This window comes from Bicyclus anynana, chromosome 23, assembly GCF_947172395.1.
Source record: "Bicyclus anynana chromosome 23, ilBicAnyn1.1, whole genome shotgun sequence".
Taxonomy (NCBI): domain Eukaryota; kingdom Metazoa; phylum Arthropoda; class Insecta; order Lepidoptera; family Nymphalidae; genus Bicyclus; species Bicyclus anynana.
Window position 1 is genome coordinate 621630 of NC_069105.1, and position 16493 is coordinate 638122.

The following is a 16493-nucleotide window of genomic DNA, read 5'->3' on the forward strand; positions in this document are numbered from 1 at the left end:
TCTTCACCCTACGATCACCCCATGTTCGAGGTGCGTAGGTATAGCTCGCGTTTCGACCTCTAGTATGAAGTCCAACTACTGGTTGTAATATCTTTACTGTGGTGGCGTGCATAAGGTGCTCAGCCAGGGCATATACGTACGAAAATAACAAAATACGAAAACTGCAATAAAGGGCCTGTAGCCATAAGGCACGTCGATTCTCTTTCTACAAAAGCTAACAACGAACAAAAAATGTATTGGAATGACATTTGCTGTCGACAGGTCACGTGATCAAGTTGTCGATCGGATCTGTCATTCCCATACATTTCGTTAGTTCCTCCGTGGCGCAGTGGTATTCGCGGTGGATTTCCAAGATTTGCCCTGGGTTCGATCCCAGGCTGGGCCGATTGAGGTTTTCTTAATTGGTCCAGGTCTGGCTAGTGGCTACGGCCGTGGCTAGATACTAACACGTACCGCCAAGTGCTTTAACGTTCCGGTACGATGTCGTGTAGAAACCGAAAGCAGTGTGGATTTCAACATAGTCCTAACAAGTTAGCCTGATTTCATCTTAGATTGCATCATCACTTACCATCAAGGGAGATTGAAGTTTTCGAAACGTTAGCGTTTGTAGAAAGAGAATCGACATGCCACATGGCTAGAGGCCCTGATATTATGAGTTTTCAGGGTATGCAGTGTATTTATACATCTATGAAGTGCACGCCACTGCCTACCAGTCTGTTATCCAAGCTTCAAATACTTGAACTTATTATAACTTGAGCTTATTTCTTGTTAGTTTTAACGCAGTCTTCGCAGACGTCCGTTTGGAACAGGCGGTGTGTTTGAGATAAACATACAAACACGGAGCTATTTCGGCGTAGAGTTGCGAGGATACAAGCAAGCAAGCACATCGCACCTTCGACGTAGAAACCGTAGAGGATCCTCACGTAGCCTTCTACCTGTTAAAGGTGGTCACGGTTTGAATTTTAGATTTTGTTAGATTAACAACTAAGATTATTTGTTAGATTAACAACTAAGATTGTTGTTAGATTAACAACTAAGATTAACAAACAATAAGTTGACGCTTAAATTTATTTTAATTAGGCATAGTTTATAAGCACTTTTGTAAAGTCAAGTTGTATCATAATTTAATTTAATCTAATGGTGGTAATAATAGTCGAAAACTTAAAATTAAAGTTACGAGGGTTCCAAATATGCCTTGGTCCGAGGTCCGCCTTAATTTGTTAGACTAACAAATTGAGCACAACTGACTGGTGTTTTGACTATTTACTTATGTGTCAACGGGACTGGTCATGTCTAAAAAAAGGCTTGGTTCACAGACAGTTCTTGGTTTTTGACGGCGAGTGGTGGATTTACAAGACGGAGGTCCTGGGTTCGATACCAGGCTGGGCCGATTGAGATTTTCTTAATTGGTCTAGGTCTGGCTGTTGGGAGGCTTCGGTCGTGGCTAGGTACCACCCTACCTGCAAAGACGAAAGGAGTGTGAATTTTCATCCTACTCCTAACAAGTTAGTCCGCTTCCATCTTGGATTGCATCATCACTTACGATCAGGTGAGATTTTAGTCAAGGACTAATTTGTAAAGAATAAAAAAAAACTTAGGTACTCTTAAAGCACTTACGCTACTGGCTTAGCATATATTCTTTCTTTTGTCTTTAAATACAAAATGAAAAGGCATACGTGCTCCAATCCCCCCGTAGTGGTAAACTCCAGCGGGAACATGAAACTCTCGAGGGGAGTTTTATGGCGCAGCACACCAAACGACAGCACACCGAAAGTATAGTACGAGACCGTTGCGAGTGGGATGCACCGACCCGCTCCTATCACCCCGAAGCAACACTGGAAACAACAACTTATATTCGGCACACTGTTGAGCACGAGACTCCTCTCACAATGAGAGGGGTTAGACTAATAGACCACTACGTTGGCCCAATGCAGATTGGCAGACTTCACACACGTACTTAGAGAATGAAGAAAATTCTCACGATGTTTTTCTTTGATCGTTTGAGACACGTGATATTTAACATCTTAAAAATCATAGCGATTTAGAGTTCCGGTACGATACCGCGTAGAAACCGTCAGAGGTATGGGTAGAACAAACTAGTGCCTCTGCCAAGTAAGCCCGCTTCCATATAAATATATTATATCTACAGACATTTAACGTGCCAGACACGTGCAGTGGGAGACAAAATAATATTCTTCTATAGCGTTTATTAACGTATTTATCGTAACGCGACCACGCAGACGTTGACAGAGACGGGCCGCGCCCGGCCAGTATTCTCGGAAAGAATTTAATGTCTGTGCGGTTCATACAAAATTGACAATAAGACCGCCATTACCAAATGAAAATCAGCGCCATTAAGACATTAGCGCCGCGTCTGGGGCACTTCTTCTAAAAGGACTTTATGTGTCTCTAGCTACCTGCTGGGCAGTGTGAATATCGGTGTCTGTGGGTGTCTGCGACGCTAGTTGTCTGTGTCTGTAGATATAAACGGACCTTTACTCGTAGACTGCACCATAGCCAAAATCAAGAGAGATCTCAGTGAAGGCACAGTAACTTGTTATTGAATAAAAAAAACAAACCGGGCTGAGAATTTCTCGGAAGAAAGTTATCTCAATACTCCATAGCCCGACCCAGAACTGAACTACCAAGACAGTTTTGTATATTTACCTACTTATGTACATTCATCATTAGCAAAACATTTTCGGCTTATTGTTGAGCCCGAGTCTCCTTTCAGAATAAACAGATTAGGCCAATAGTCCACCATGCTGGCCCAATGCGGATTGGCAGACTTCACATACTAACGAAGAGAATTAAGAAAATTCTTATTGAGGTATGCAGGTTTCCTCATGGTATTTTTCCTTCACCGTTTTGAGACCCGTGATATTTAATTTCTTTTGTACACTAGGTACGTATTTTTGACAACTTGAAACTTACGATAACAGATCTTCGTGTATTCCACTTAGAGGCTTTTATTAATTCCGAATTTCGGCTGCTGTTCTGGCTATCTGAAAACAATATCCAATAAGTAATCAATTTCATTATTTTTACCTAAAACTAAAGTATTAACAAGTACCTACGTATTGCTAGGCATAAATAATACTCAGCAACACAGTTGTTACTGTAACATTCGCAAAGTGGTCTACATATTTTTTTCATTTTGTTTACCGTCGAGCGAGCTCGTTCAAGTAATAGGTAGAATTGTTATTTTATTTATGTAACCAGTTAGGTACTTTAATAAAATTATTGTTTCGTTGTGCAAAGGAAATGTAATAAACAGACATAATAAAATAAAGCACTGTGTTTAATTAAAACAATTAGTTTACACAACGACAAAACCGCAAACAAGAGCGGTGTCGTTTTTTGAGGCGACGCAAGATGGCGTCGACCAGGAGCGTAGCTACTGCCGTATCAATGACTAGCTGACGCCGCGCGGTTTCACCCGCGTGGTTCCCGTTACAGTAGGAATGTGGGGATAATATATAGCATATTTCTTCCTTGATAAATGGGCTATCTAACATTGAAAGAATTTTTCAAATCGGACCAGTAATTCCTGAGATTAGCGCGTTCAACCAACCAAACAAACATACTCTTCAGTTTTATAATCTATACTAATATTATATTATAAAGCTGAAGAGTTTGTTTGTTTTAACGCGCTAATATCAGGAATTACTGGTCCGATTTGGAAAATTCTTTCAGTGTTACATAGCCCATTTATCGAGGAAGGCTATAGGCTATATTTTATCCCATTATTCTTGCGGGAACGTGAGCCACACGGCTGACACCGCGCAGCCTCTGCAGGTATTACGTATTATTATAGATACAGGGCCTCAGACTGCAGAGGTGGACTGATGATAAATGAGCGGAAATGTGCCATTATGCCAACTACACACGATCATGTTTACTGGCAATGGGGGATGATGACTAGGTATGAATATATTGATTTTTATGATACATTCGGGTAAATAAGGTCAATGTTAACTAATTTATACATAAAAGCAAAGATTGACTGGATATTTGCAAAATAAATGAGAAGAAATAAAGTTCAAAATCTATTAAAAATCTTGTATCGTAATTAGATGAAAATTCATACAGTTTTAGCTTCCTTATATTAAATGTGACATTTTTTAATAAATGAACTGTAAACATAAACGCACAAATAACAAAGATATTAGTAATTTTGTTTGAACGCCCATACAAATGTAACGATCAGCGAGCCAACGACGTCACTAAATCGTGCCATTTTGTATGGAGCGCTTTTCAGGGATCCGCGGCAACGCCGCAAATCTGACCCTTTATATCCCTGTAGCTCCGAAAGTAATGACCGCAGATACCCTGTTACTTTAAGAAAATTGCTTTACTATTAGCATATTCTTAACTTATATACCTACAATTTAAAAAACTGTCATCATCCCCATTGCGGAAATGTGCATTATGCCAACTACACACGATCATGTTTACTGGCAATTCTGCAGCGCAATTAGAGAGAGATGTGGGCAGTGAAAAAATATCGAAATATGGTTGGCTTCGATATTTTTTCAGTCCGTTTTAGGCTTGACATTAAAATTGATCGTGTGTAGCTGGCGTTACACTGTAGCCTTATTACTACCTACTGGCCTACATAAATGGACGCAAACATAATAAGTTTATAGTACATACTCACGTAATTAGCAAAAGTTGCTAACGCTAATGTCAGTACAAATATGAGCCCAGCCCTAAAAACTGCTACTCTACATCGTTTGGGGTTCTTTTATTACAAGTAATTTAAGTATACCTACTAGCAGACTTCCGTGATTTCGTCAGCTATAAAATAAGCTTAAGTATAGGTACTTTTATCGAAGCCGTGATTGCCCAGTGGATATGTTCGATTCCAGTCCGGGGATGCACCTCCAATATTTCAGTTGTGTGCATTTTAAGAAATTAAATATCACGTGTTTCAAACGGTGAAGGAAAACATCGTGAGGAAACCTGCATACCAGAGAAAGACGCGGCTAAAACAAAAAACATGCATACAGATTATTTGTTTTAGCCGCGAAATAATAACATCACAAACAGACATTCTATCGTATTTAATATATTAGTAGCGGACGCTCGTGACTTCGTCCGGTTGAAATTTTATAGTTTCAAATCCCTTCGGGAGCCATGGATTTTTCCAGAATGAAAAGTAGCCTATGTGTTATTCAGAATAAAATCTATTTCCAATCCAAATTTCAGCCAAATCAGTTTAAAATTGATAAAAATTTCATACAAACTTTCACCCCCTATTTTATCCCCTTGGGGGTAGAATTGATCAAAATTTTTCTTAGCGGATGCCTATGTTATAACATCTACCTGCATGCCGAATTTCAGCCCGATCCATCCACTGGTTTGGGCTGTGCGTAGATAGATCACTGTCAGTCAGTCACCTTTGAGCTATATATATAGATTATGGATGGATACAAGTAAAAGTAAGCCTTTCAAAGCAGGTAAACAAAAAAGCCGTTTAAATATCAAGTCTAAAGTTCAAAGGTTCACCATAATTTCCTTCAAAGATATTGTATGACGCGATAGAATTACACTGTTCGTTAACGTTAAGCAAGAATAATTACCTCTTTTGTTAAAGTTGGGTGTGGTGAGCTCGCCCACACTCCCGCTAATTCTGTCTCCCAGGTGTCGAGTTACCGTCTCCAGCCGAACTACGACGCAGGTGCTAGCATTTACCACTGGAATTAACAAAGTTCTGGGAACAAATCCACCGTAACTACAGCTACAGAACGTTAAATTACCTTTGTATGCTATTAGGGGTTTTTAAGGATCGGTATAAGGAAGGTGTTTTTCAAATAGCATGGGTACAGTGACAGTTCGTTTCACTCTTGAAAGTTTGCCGCGATTCACGTTTATAGTACGTATTATGAACGTCTTAAGGCAACTGTCACCGTACTCATGCTATCTGAAAAACACTTTGTATATTTCTTCAACAGTACACAGAACCTATAGGATACCAATACTAGTTACATGTACGGTTGGCAACCTTACTGTACAATCACCTTAAAATAATCATCCTAAAATCATCACCTGTAGTTTTAATTAATAAGTGGATATTGTTCACGTTACTTACTTAAGTAAATATGAGTGGGGATGGCTAAAATGGCGTAAATTAATGCAGAAGTTCTTCCCCAGAGTGTATGCGGCACGGGAGCTCCAAAACCTGAAAATTTTTGGAGTAATTTACACTATTTTAAAGGAAAACATCGTGAAGAAACTTGCATATCTACCAGTTTTGTTTTTAATTCTCTGCGTGAGTGAAGTCTGCCAATCCGCATTGTGCCAGCGTGGACTATTGGCCTAACCTCGGTCATTCTGAGAGGAGACTCGAGCTCAGCAGTGAGCCGAATATGGGTTGATAACGAACAAACGTTATATTTTCCAGAGTTTAAAGTAGCTGATAAAAAAAAAGTTCAACCGTTTCCTAAGCGGTCTCTTAAAATATAATCACAGCTATAACTCAAGAACTCATAATAATAACAGCTCAAGCGTGGCTAGAACAAGCTTATGACTAAGAGCTGTATGAGTTCGAAACTTAAGAATCACGTGAGTTTCAATCGCATTTATTGCGGTTAAAGATCATTTTTAAGGATAATGTACAGATCTGTATACGGATTTGTTCTACATGTGAACGCTATCAATAAAACAGCCAATCAGGCATACGAACTCCGTGTGTGGTCACGAATTCTACAATAAAGACTACAAGCCCTTGTGAAAAGAACCAACGTGAATAACGCTTAGAAGGTTACTATATCAAAAAAATAACTCTGAGCACTATGCCGTCATTTCTGAGCGATACAGGTGAGTACGTGAGAGAATGGAATTTCTCATGTACAAATGAAGAGTTACAACTAATTATTATTAATGTTCGGCTTTGTTATATTGTTAAAAATGATTAAAAATAAATGTCGAATAACATAGTGTCGTACTAAAATGGTGGTGCCGGAAGTCAGTTCATTTGTACCTGAGAAATTTCACTCACTCACATACTCGAGTACCGCTCAGAAATGACGGTATAGTGCTCAGAATTCTAGTTTAAATTTAAGTTCAAGCTGGTAATCAGTCACCCAAAGCCGTCATAACGTAAACAGCGAACAGGAAGGTTCCAGGCAAGTTCCAGAACTTTCCAGGCTTCAGTCTCGCACCGTCACCCACTGCTTGCATCGTCAGTTTCCTTTCATCCTCTATGCGTCTTTCTATCGCGTGCCGCCATTTTGGTGACAGCGGTGTGATCTGGAATTCAAATTCAAATATTCATTATCATCATCATCTCTGGTATAGTATCCCACTGAAGTCATCATAATCATTATCAGCCGATGGACGTCCACTGCTAGACATAGGCCTCTTGCATGGACTTTTCTTCGAATCATTTAACCACGGCTCGTTGACAGAAGGGCTGGCTCATTTTCTGCGTAAAGGATCAGCCTGGCTGTCCAGCGCGGAAATGCAGCCAGTATTCTTGCCACCATTCCACGTGGGCATGATTTGTATAGTTGTTATGATATGTTTCTTATTGTATTCTTTTTCAATAAAAAAAACATATACTTAACAAATACTGTTAACGTATTACAAGATATAAAAAGGCTTTTTTATTTTCATTTTCATTTTTAAGCGTGTAAACTAGAGTTTTTTTATTATTATTATTCTTTACAAGTTAGCACTTGACTTGATTACAATCTCACCTGATGGTAAGTGATGATGCAGTCTAAGATGGAAGCGGGCTAACTTGTTAGGAGGAGGATGAAATCCAAACCCCTTTCGGTTTCTACACGGCATCGTACTGGAACGCTAAGTCGCTTGGCGGTACGTCTTTGCCGGTAGGTTGGTAACTAGCCACGGCCGAAGCCTCCCACCAGCCAGACCTGGACAAATTAAGAAAATCTCAGCATGCCCAGCCGGGGATCGAACCCAGGAACTCCGTCTTGTATATCCACCGCGCATACCATTGCACCACGGAGGCCATCAAAAGAAATTTTATTACAGAAAGATCTAAAGTTCTAGCATTGATTTTCCCGCCCGCCTACAGTTTTCCGAACACATTATCTATGATTATATCAGTTAGAGGTACGCAAGCAAAATCTGCATAAATCTGCAATCCAATATGAGCGGGGAACAAGATAAATCTTCCGCCCGCGTAATGTGATAAATTTTAAACACGCTTTACACCAATGTAGTCTTTATTTACTGTGCAATAAAGACTACTAACGTACGCGTAGTTCTTGGATAAAGTAACGTGAGACTGATTAATTGCCACAGAAATCCCTCGGCTGAGATTCTATGGGCTAAAGAGTGCCTTCCAAGCTATTTATCAGATGTGTTTTTTATTCAATTTGTGCGTTAGAAATATTTAATGTTGATAAATTATTTTACTTTTATTTAAAGGCATTATCAAAGACGTGATAGGCCAGTGGATATGACCTGGCTTTTTGGCTGGTGGGTTACCACCCTACCGACAAAGACATACCGCCAAGCGATTTAGTGTTCCGGTATGATGTCATTTAGAAACCGAAAGGGGTGTGGATTTTTATCCTCCTCCTAACAAGTTAGCCCGCTTCCATCTTAGATTGCATCATTGCTTACCATCAGGTGAGATTGTAGTCAAGAGTCTTGTAAAGAATAAAAAAAAGTTTTCGATTCGAAGTGCATAGGTCCGGGGCATGCACCTCCACAACTTAAAATTTTACACTTACACAAATTAAAATGCACATAACTTTGCAGTTGTGTGCATTTTAATAAATTAAATATCACGTGTCTCAAACGGTGAAGGAAAAACATCGTGAGGAAACCTGCATACCTGAGAATTTTCTTAATTCTCTACGTGTGTAAAGTCTGCCAATTCGCACTGGGCCAGATAGTGGACTATTGGCCTAACCCCTCTCATTCTGAGAGGAGACTCGAGCTCAGCAGTGAGCCCAATATGGGTTGCTAATGTTGATGATGATGGTAGATATAAGTAGATATTTTATAACAAGACAAAAACGCAGGCCTCAAATAAATTAAAAAGAAACCGAAAATGTTTTTTATTTAATATTTGAGTAAAAATAACTGTTTTTATTTATTTCTCAAAAACTTCTTGTAACTAACTGTTAATTAAATTTGAAGCTAGCGAAGCGGGCACAAGTATTTCTAGCTTTAAACAAAAAGAACTAACTAACTGAACTCGCTGAACCTACGTAATACAAAAACTACTAACGTTCCATTGTAAGTACATTTTCCTGATTGTACTTATACGAAGTTTGAAAATTGTTGTCCAAATGAACACAAGCTTCAATGAATGCAACACGAAATGGTGTAACAGCCTGCCATAGCCAGACCTTCGTTTTATTTTAAAAGCTGAAGGTTTCTTTGCTCATGCATCATCAAAGAAGCTAATCAACAGAAGCTTAATTTATTCCAGGAAGTTCGTTTGGCCTTGGCGTTTAGTGGTAAGATGACAGACCAAGCGCGGTTGTGTAATACACTTAGCCCTCATTCACGAGAGTTTTTTTAACGGACGTTAAAAAGCGTTTAATAATAGTATAAAGTTACATGAAGATCTATTTCCAACACCCAAAATTGAAAATGCAACACTGCTCGAAAAAAGCGTCGTGTTTTAAGAACGCTGTCGTGTCGCTGTTTTTTTAACGTCCGTTAAAAAAGCTCTTGTGCGAATGAGGTTTTAAGGATCGTTACGATAGTATGTTTCTTTAGATTTTTACGCCAACGCTCTATCTGTGAAATGTCTTTCATTAAATTATGTCTATAACAAAAACAATACATCAAAAACAAATAAACTTAGACAAACCGCAGGCAAACAAATAATAAATCTAAGTTATATTTTTCGGGAAGATATGAGAACTTGTGTCTAAATTCAAGAAAATATAAAAAATACGTTGTCCATCTACTTCGAGGACTTTTAAGCCTTTGTATGGGGCGTTTTTCAGTGATACGTGGCGGCGGCGCAAATCTGACCCTTTAAATCCCTGTAGCTCCGCAAGTAATGATCGCAGATACCCTGTTACTTTAACAAAATTGCTTTACTATTAGTATACTCCTAATTTATATACAATTTAAAAACTGTCATCATCCCTTTGTATAGGTAGTGAAAAAGGTCTGACTATCGCAGACTATCGCTTTAAAACGAACCCAAACACCAATGAATACAACACGAAAACTCTGTCGGCGTTCCATTTTGAAATTGCATCTCTTGTTTCATCTATCCGTAACTGGAATGTTACGAATGGCAATAACTTCCGAAAGCGATGTACAGAAAACAGCGTTGAAAAACAGTTTAGATTTGGTCGTGTGTGTACAATGTACATACGATTTTATTTGTTTTAATACTCTTAAAACTTAGTAGGTACATTAGTTTTATTTGTTCTAGTTCTCTTAATCCTTATAACAATTAATACTTAATACTTATAGGTTTATACTTTAATTCATTACACAAATAGATCAATCACATAAACTTTTTACATACAAATATTTTTTTTGTGTGTGAGTGTTTCCATCATCATTTTCAGCCAATTTTACCGGTGCATTCCTTATAGGAGAGGGGATATGGAGCTTAAACTCATCAAACTGCTCCAATGTGGTTTGGCGGGCTTAGAGTGATAATGTTAAATTAGTTAACGATCACTATCAGATGTTAATGATAGTGACGGGACCGAACATCTTTAACCCTCATTCGCACAAGAGTTTTTTAACGGACGGAAAAAATTCAAGTCTCGGGCGTCCGCTAGTCTCCTATATTTTCTAACACTGTCACAATAAAATAAAACAAACCATTTGATGCAATAGTAAGACAGAATGAGATCGGACTGAATGCAAACTAAAAATTTAAATTCCATTTGACACTAAACTTCGTTTACGCTGCTGTGTTTGCGAGACCATTGAAACTTAAACCGCATAGTCCAGGAGCCAGGGAATATTTTTACGTTTGTACTTGTACATATGTTTTCTGTGTTTCTAAATCAAGAATTCTTATAAAAGTCTATATTGTGATGTATAGTTATAGTATACTATAGTATAGTTGCTAGGCGTCACATCAAGATAATAGTAGGTGCTCAAGTTTCGGAAAATTATGTTGATAGTTTAGCTATTAAAATCTACTGAATTAGTGAAAAACTTAGTTATTGGAATAACTAAGTTTTTTACTTACGTTTTTTTTTGTTTACTGTGTAGTAGTGTTTTCACACATACGAGTTTTTACATTAGTAGATTTTTTAAAATTTCAGTCTCTACTTTCAGTAGCTAAACTCTATAGTCTGGCAAGTTTGTTGATGACACTCGCATGATATGCGGGCGACAAGGGGAATGACTACGCGGGTGTGAAATCGTGCGTGCGGGGAAGTGAGGTACATCAGTCGTGGGTTTTTCATTCATCGCTACACGCCCCGCACGGACTATCCGGAGGGTTACGAACAAGTTGCCAAGCTATAGCAATCAATTGTAAAAATGTTGTCCGGCTTTTGGACTAGTAGACTCACCGATCTATTAACATGCATGGCGTAGTTGAAAAAATTTACATTCATAGACAAAATTGAATTGAAACTTTCAGTTTTATGTATCCATGAATATTTATTACTTAGACAATATTGCGACCAAAGTATTAAAAATATTTTAAGTGCTGTCTGGTCACAGAAAAATGTAATAACTATTTTAGTCTTGAAGATGTCTTCTAAGTTATTCAAAGTTTTTATTATGAAAACTTTCTTTATAAAGATTCTCTTTGTGAAAAATTTAATTTTTAACTGTGGTTGTAAGCTGCCCTATTCACTATTTTGGTCTTTATTATCAACCTATTAAAATAAACATGTCGAACAATGTTATATTCGTCATCAACCCATATTCGGCTCACTGCTGAGCTCGAGTCTCCTCTCAGAATGAGAGGGGTTAGGCCAGTAGTCCACCACGCTGGCCCAATGCGGATTGGCAGACTTCACACACGCAGAGAATTAAGATAATTCTCTGGTGCAGGTTTCCTCACGATGTTTTCCTTCACCGATTGAGACACGTGATATTTAATTTCTTAAAATGCACACAACTGAAAAGTTGGAGGTGCATGCCCCGGACCGGATTAGAACCCACACCCTCCGGAATCGGAGGCAGAGGTCATATCCACTGGGCTATCACAATATATACCTACTGATAATATCTACCAGTAAGCACCAGATGACATTTGTTACATAGAATCTCAATTTCGTTATGTCAACTAGCAAACGTCAAATATAGTGAATAAGCCTGCTTTAGTTTTAACAGTACAGTTTTCTAATGATTTTGATGGAAATTTCGATTAGATAAAACTCTACATCTAAAACGCAGTTAAAACTGAAGGTCTGTAAACCGCATAAGGACTGAAATTTCATTATTAATAAATTAAAAATTTAAAACAAATACATGTATAAGAAAATATGAAGTGTAACTATTTACAATCTGTCAAAACCCAGAACCAACGGTACCCACCCTGCCTCATCATCATCATCATTAACAGCCAATGGGCGTCCACTGCTGGACATAGGCCTCAAGCATGGACTTCCAAACACAACGGTCTTTAACCGCCATCATCCACTGGCTCCCTACATGCTGCTGCCTTCTGATGTCATAAATCTACATAGTGGGGGGTCGACTAACACTGCACTTTCCGGTGCGAGGTCGCCATTACTGCATCTTGGGATCCTTTGGCGTCCATCAGCCCTTCGATCTATGTCATCAACCCATATTCGGCTCACTGCTGAGCTCGAGTCTCCTCTCAGAATTAGAGGGGTTAGGCCAATAGTCCACCACGCTGGCCCAATGCGGATTGGCAGACTTCACACACGCAGAGAATTAAGATAATTCTCTGGTATGCAGGTTTCCTCACGATGTTTTTCCTTCACCGATTGAGACACGTGATATCTAATTTCTTAAAATGCACACAACCGAAAAGTTGGTGGTGCATGCCCGCAACCGGATTCGAACCCACACCCTCCGGAATCGGAGGCAGAGGTCATATCCACTGGGCTATCACGGCTATCACGGCTCGATCTATGTGCCCCACCCTAACCCATATGTTAAGGGTGAATAATTAGATGAAGTATATATATTTAGTAAGATAAAAAAAACTAAATGTTTATTTGAATATTTGGCAATGTAATAATGCATACATCTTTTGCCCAACAATACAATAATGAATATGAAGACATAACATAATATTATTGGCTTTTAATGAATTTTATTAATGCCAAGTAGGCACAACAATACAGTATTTATGCCCCTTTCCAAAAAATCGCCGCATATTCAGTAAATAAATACATGTCACGTTATTCAGTTCGTGATACGTCCGACGTGACGTGGGTTGAAAACGTTAGAACAAAGCTTGTCTTACGAGCCAGCAACGAGTAATATAGTAGGGGAGAAGAGGGAATAGTTGGATTTACTCAAGCGCATGAACATAAGGTATACCTTACATGCTTTGGCTGGTAGGAGGCTTTGGCCGTGGCCGCAAAAACGTATCGCAAAGCGTTTCGGTACGATGCTTTGTAGAAACTGAAAGGGGTGTAGATTTTCATCCTACTCCTAACAATTTAGCCCGCTTCCATCGCAGATTGCATCGTCACTTTCCATCAGGCGAGACTGTAGTCAAGGGCTAACTTGTAAAGAATAAAATAATAAAATATAAAAAAAAAATGTTGTTGAGTAGGTACCTTCACTAAGTATGAGCCCTTAATATTGGTGAGCATGGTAATAACTACTTCAGAAATACTCAACCAGCATGTTAGATAATAAGAATAAGATAGGTTAGTTAATAGCTAAAAGGCGTGCATTTCGAAAATTCGACGTAACATAAGGGTTTTCAAATTACAAAATAAAACTCTTGTATATCTGTCCTCGAGCCACGTGCGCGGTTGTTTTATTATTTTTTTAAAGGAAATAATCGGTAATATTTTCTGACGGTTTCAATAAGCCTGTAAAGTTGTCTTTACTCTGTAGTTTTTTCCCCATTGCTGAAAGCGAAAAAAGTATTTCAATCATCTATTCGATCTAAATGTATTCGGTCCCCATGAGGCATTAGTAACTGCAAATTTAAAGCCGCGGTCTCCCCTACTATAAATAGGTATGTGGATTGAGGAAAACGATACGTTATCCTGAACTCTGAATGCTACTCAGTTCTAAGTATATACGCTTTGTTCTAACTCTATATCATAAAATAATAAATAAGGATTTCGTGAATACAAAATATTTACATAACATTTAAGTGATTTAAAAGAATATTTTATTTTTTTTGCCGGTAGGTGCTAACAATCCACGGCTGGTGCCTGTTACTAGACCATATTATATAAAACAATTTTAAAATAAAAATAACTTAATTTAGCCAACCCAGTACCTCTCTGTATAAAACCACAATTACTAACTAACTATCACAATTACTAATTACTAACTAACTGCAAGAGGTCATGAAAATCTATTTAAAAAATCAAAATATATTAATACTTAATGAGGCTAATTTCTACTTATACTTATTATAATACAGAGGAAAGATTTGATGTTTGTAGAAACGTACAAACATCAAATCTTTCTAAAAAAAAGACACATTATCAGCGAGTAACATATATTTTATCGCCATATACCTACGGGTATGGGATCTACTCGGGTGAATCTACTAGAAGGCAGTGATTATTGACGGATACAGAAGGCACTGATTCTTGAGACGGCGCGTATTGTGAGGAGGTTCCTCACTCTGAAGCCCTGACCGCCGCGCCGGTTGCTTGGGCACTCAAATGTCCCGCAGCAGGAGAGTTAATTTTTTTTATAAATTTTAATAGTGTTTTGTTTATATTAACATTGGTAAAAATTAAAAAAAGTAAATAAATAAACGAGAGAACAATAATCTATTAGATAGATAGAAAAGTTCAATATTTCCTACGTGCGAAAGTTAGAGGGAGGGTATATTCTGTTAGACAACCACATCTGTCAACACGCTGTGCAGCATCCATCACATCCCCGGAAATTGTCCTCGGTATTAAATTAACGATGAGCGATACATCACATTTATAACACTGTTACACAGAAAAGAGCATTTTATTCCTCTGCCTTTTATTTCATCCCTTTCCAACTGTTACCTGGAATTGTACGTTTTTTTATTTTTTATTATTCAATGGCAAATTCCTGAAGCTCAGTGCCTAAAGACGAAAGTCTTCGAACAGTGCGTGATGCCAGTGATGACCCAATCCGAAACTTGGTTGCCAACTATAGGCCTTATTAGAAGGCTCAAATCACTCAGCGGGCGATGGAGCGATCTATGCTTGGAGTTTCTCTGCGTGATCGAATCATAAATGAGGAGATCCGTAGAGCTAAGTCACCGACATAGACATAGACATAAAGATATCGCATAGTATAAACTAATCGAAATATTATTAATCACTCTACACTGCCCCATATTACCTTCATAGCACATATACGAAGCCGAGGCGGGTAGTACTGAATAAATAAGTTTTGAATATTAAAACTTCGAAGTCTGAACAAAAACAGCGGTAGTTGTACGCCTAATCTAATGATAATGATGACACACGCTTGCTTTCGATTTATACTTCGACGAGGTATGTTTAAATCGATCAAATAAACACGCTCCTAAGAGACAGGGAAAACGCGTTAAGACTCCCTCATCCCATTTTATATTTACGGCCTTAACATTTAGAAATGCAAATTAAATGAATTTGTTATGCAAAATGGACTTTAGGCTTTTAAGTCGGGATATTGGCGTGCAACCAAATTCGAGCAATTGAAGATTGTACCAGTTTTTGCTCTGTTTCGTTTGCGTTTAATGTCGGGATTATATTTAAAATATAAATTTAGTTACATATATACATGAAATAGGGGTAATAGCGCTAGTGTATTGGGTACCTTGCCTCTGGGTGAACAATTAGATGGTGTGTATTTGTTATAATTATTTTATTTATTATAAATTTAAATTTAATATACTGTGTAATTCTTAGTTTTAATTAATATATTATAGTGTTTTGTATATTTTATGTAGAACAAGTTAATTAAATTAGTGTTGTGAAAAAAAAAAAATATACATGAAATTAATATATTACAATAAGAATTATTTTTAACTATACTCTAGGTTGGTAACTATGGAGATTTTTCTTTTAAGGAAGAATCCTTTTAACTTATGCTTTGGTCTGAATTGGGCCTCACCAACTAACGGCGGTACCAATGAGTCAGTTAATGATGATGTTAAATTAAAATATTTAAACATTACACACATCACTACTTAGCCCAAACTAAGAATATCTACAACCTGTGTTATGGGTCGTCGTCGTTATCAACCCTTATACGGCTCACTGTTGAGCTCGAGTATCCTCTCAGAATGAGAGGGGTTAGGCCAATATAGTCCACCACGCTGGCCCAATGCGGATTGGCAGACTTCACACACACAGAGAATTAAGAAATTCTCTGGTGTGCAGGTTTTCTCACAATGTTTTCCTTCACCGTTTGAGACACGTGATAGT

The 16493-nt window shown here is 38.0% G+C and overlaps 1 protein-coding gene across 1 annotated transcript; it reads right to left on the reverse strand.

Moving 5' to 3' along the window:
* Positions 1-445: 445 nt before the first annotated feature.
* Positions 446-11507, reverse strand: LOC112053218 (uncharacterized). The gene is made up of 7 exons (XM_052888542.1): positions 11490-11507; positions 7089-7254; positions 6095-6184; positions 5586-5699; positions 2935-3005; positions 1677-1835; positions 446-935 (listed from the first exon to the last, which is right to left on the reverse strand). Exons 1-7 carry the CDS (start codon positions 11505-11507, stop codon positions 759-761), a joined length of 795 nt encoding a protein of 264 aa, XP_052744502.1. The 3' UTR covers positions 446-758.
* Between the last annotated feature and the right edge of the window lie 4986 nt (positions 11508-16493).

Excerpts from the sequence above, each read along its gene's own strand:
- LOC112053218 (XM_052888542.1), bottom strand. Across the intron at positions 3,006-5,585 it reads ACCCAACTTTAACAAAAGAG|ATAGCCAGAACAGCAGCCGA; the intron begins GTAATTATTCTT and ends TATTGTTTTCAG. Across the intron at positions 1,836-2,934 it reads ATACACGAAGATCTGTTATC|TGTTGCTTCGGGGTGATAGG; the intron begins GTAAGTTTCAAG and ends TGTTGTTTCCAG.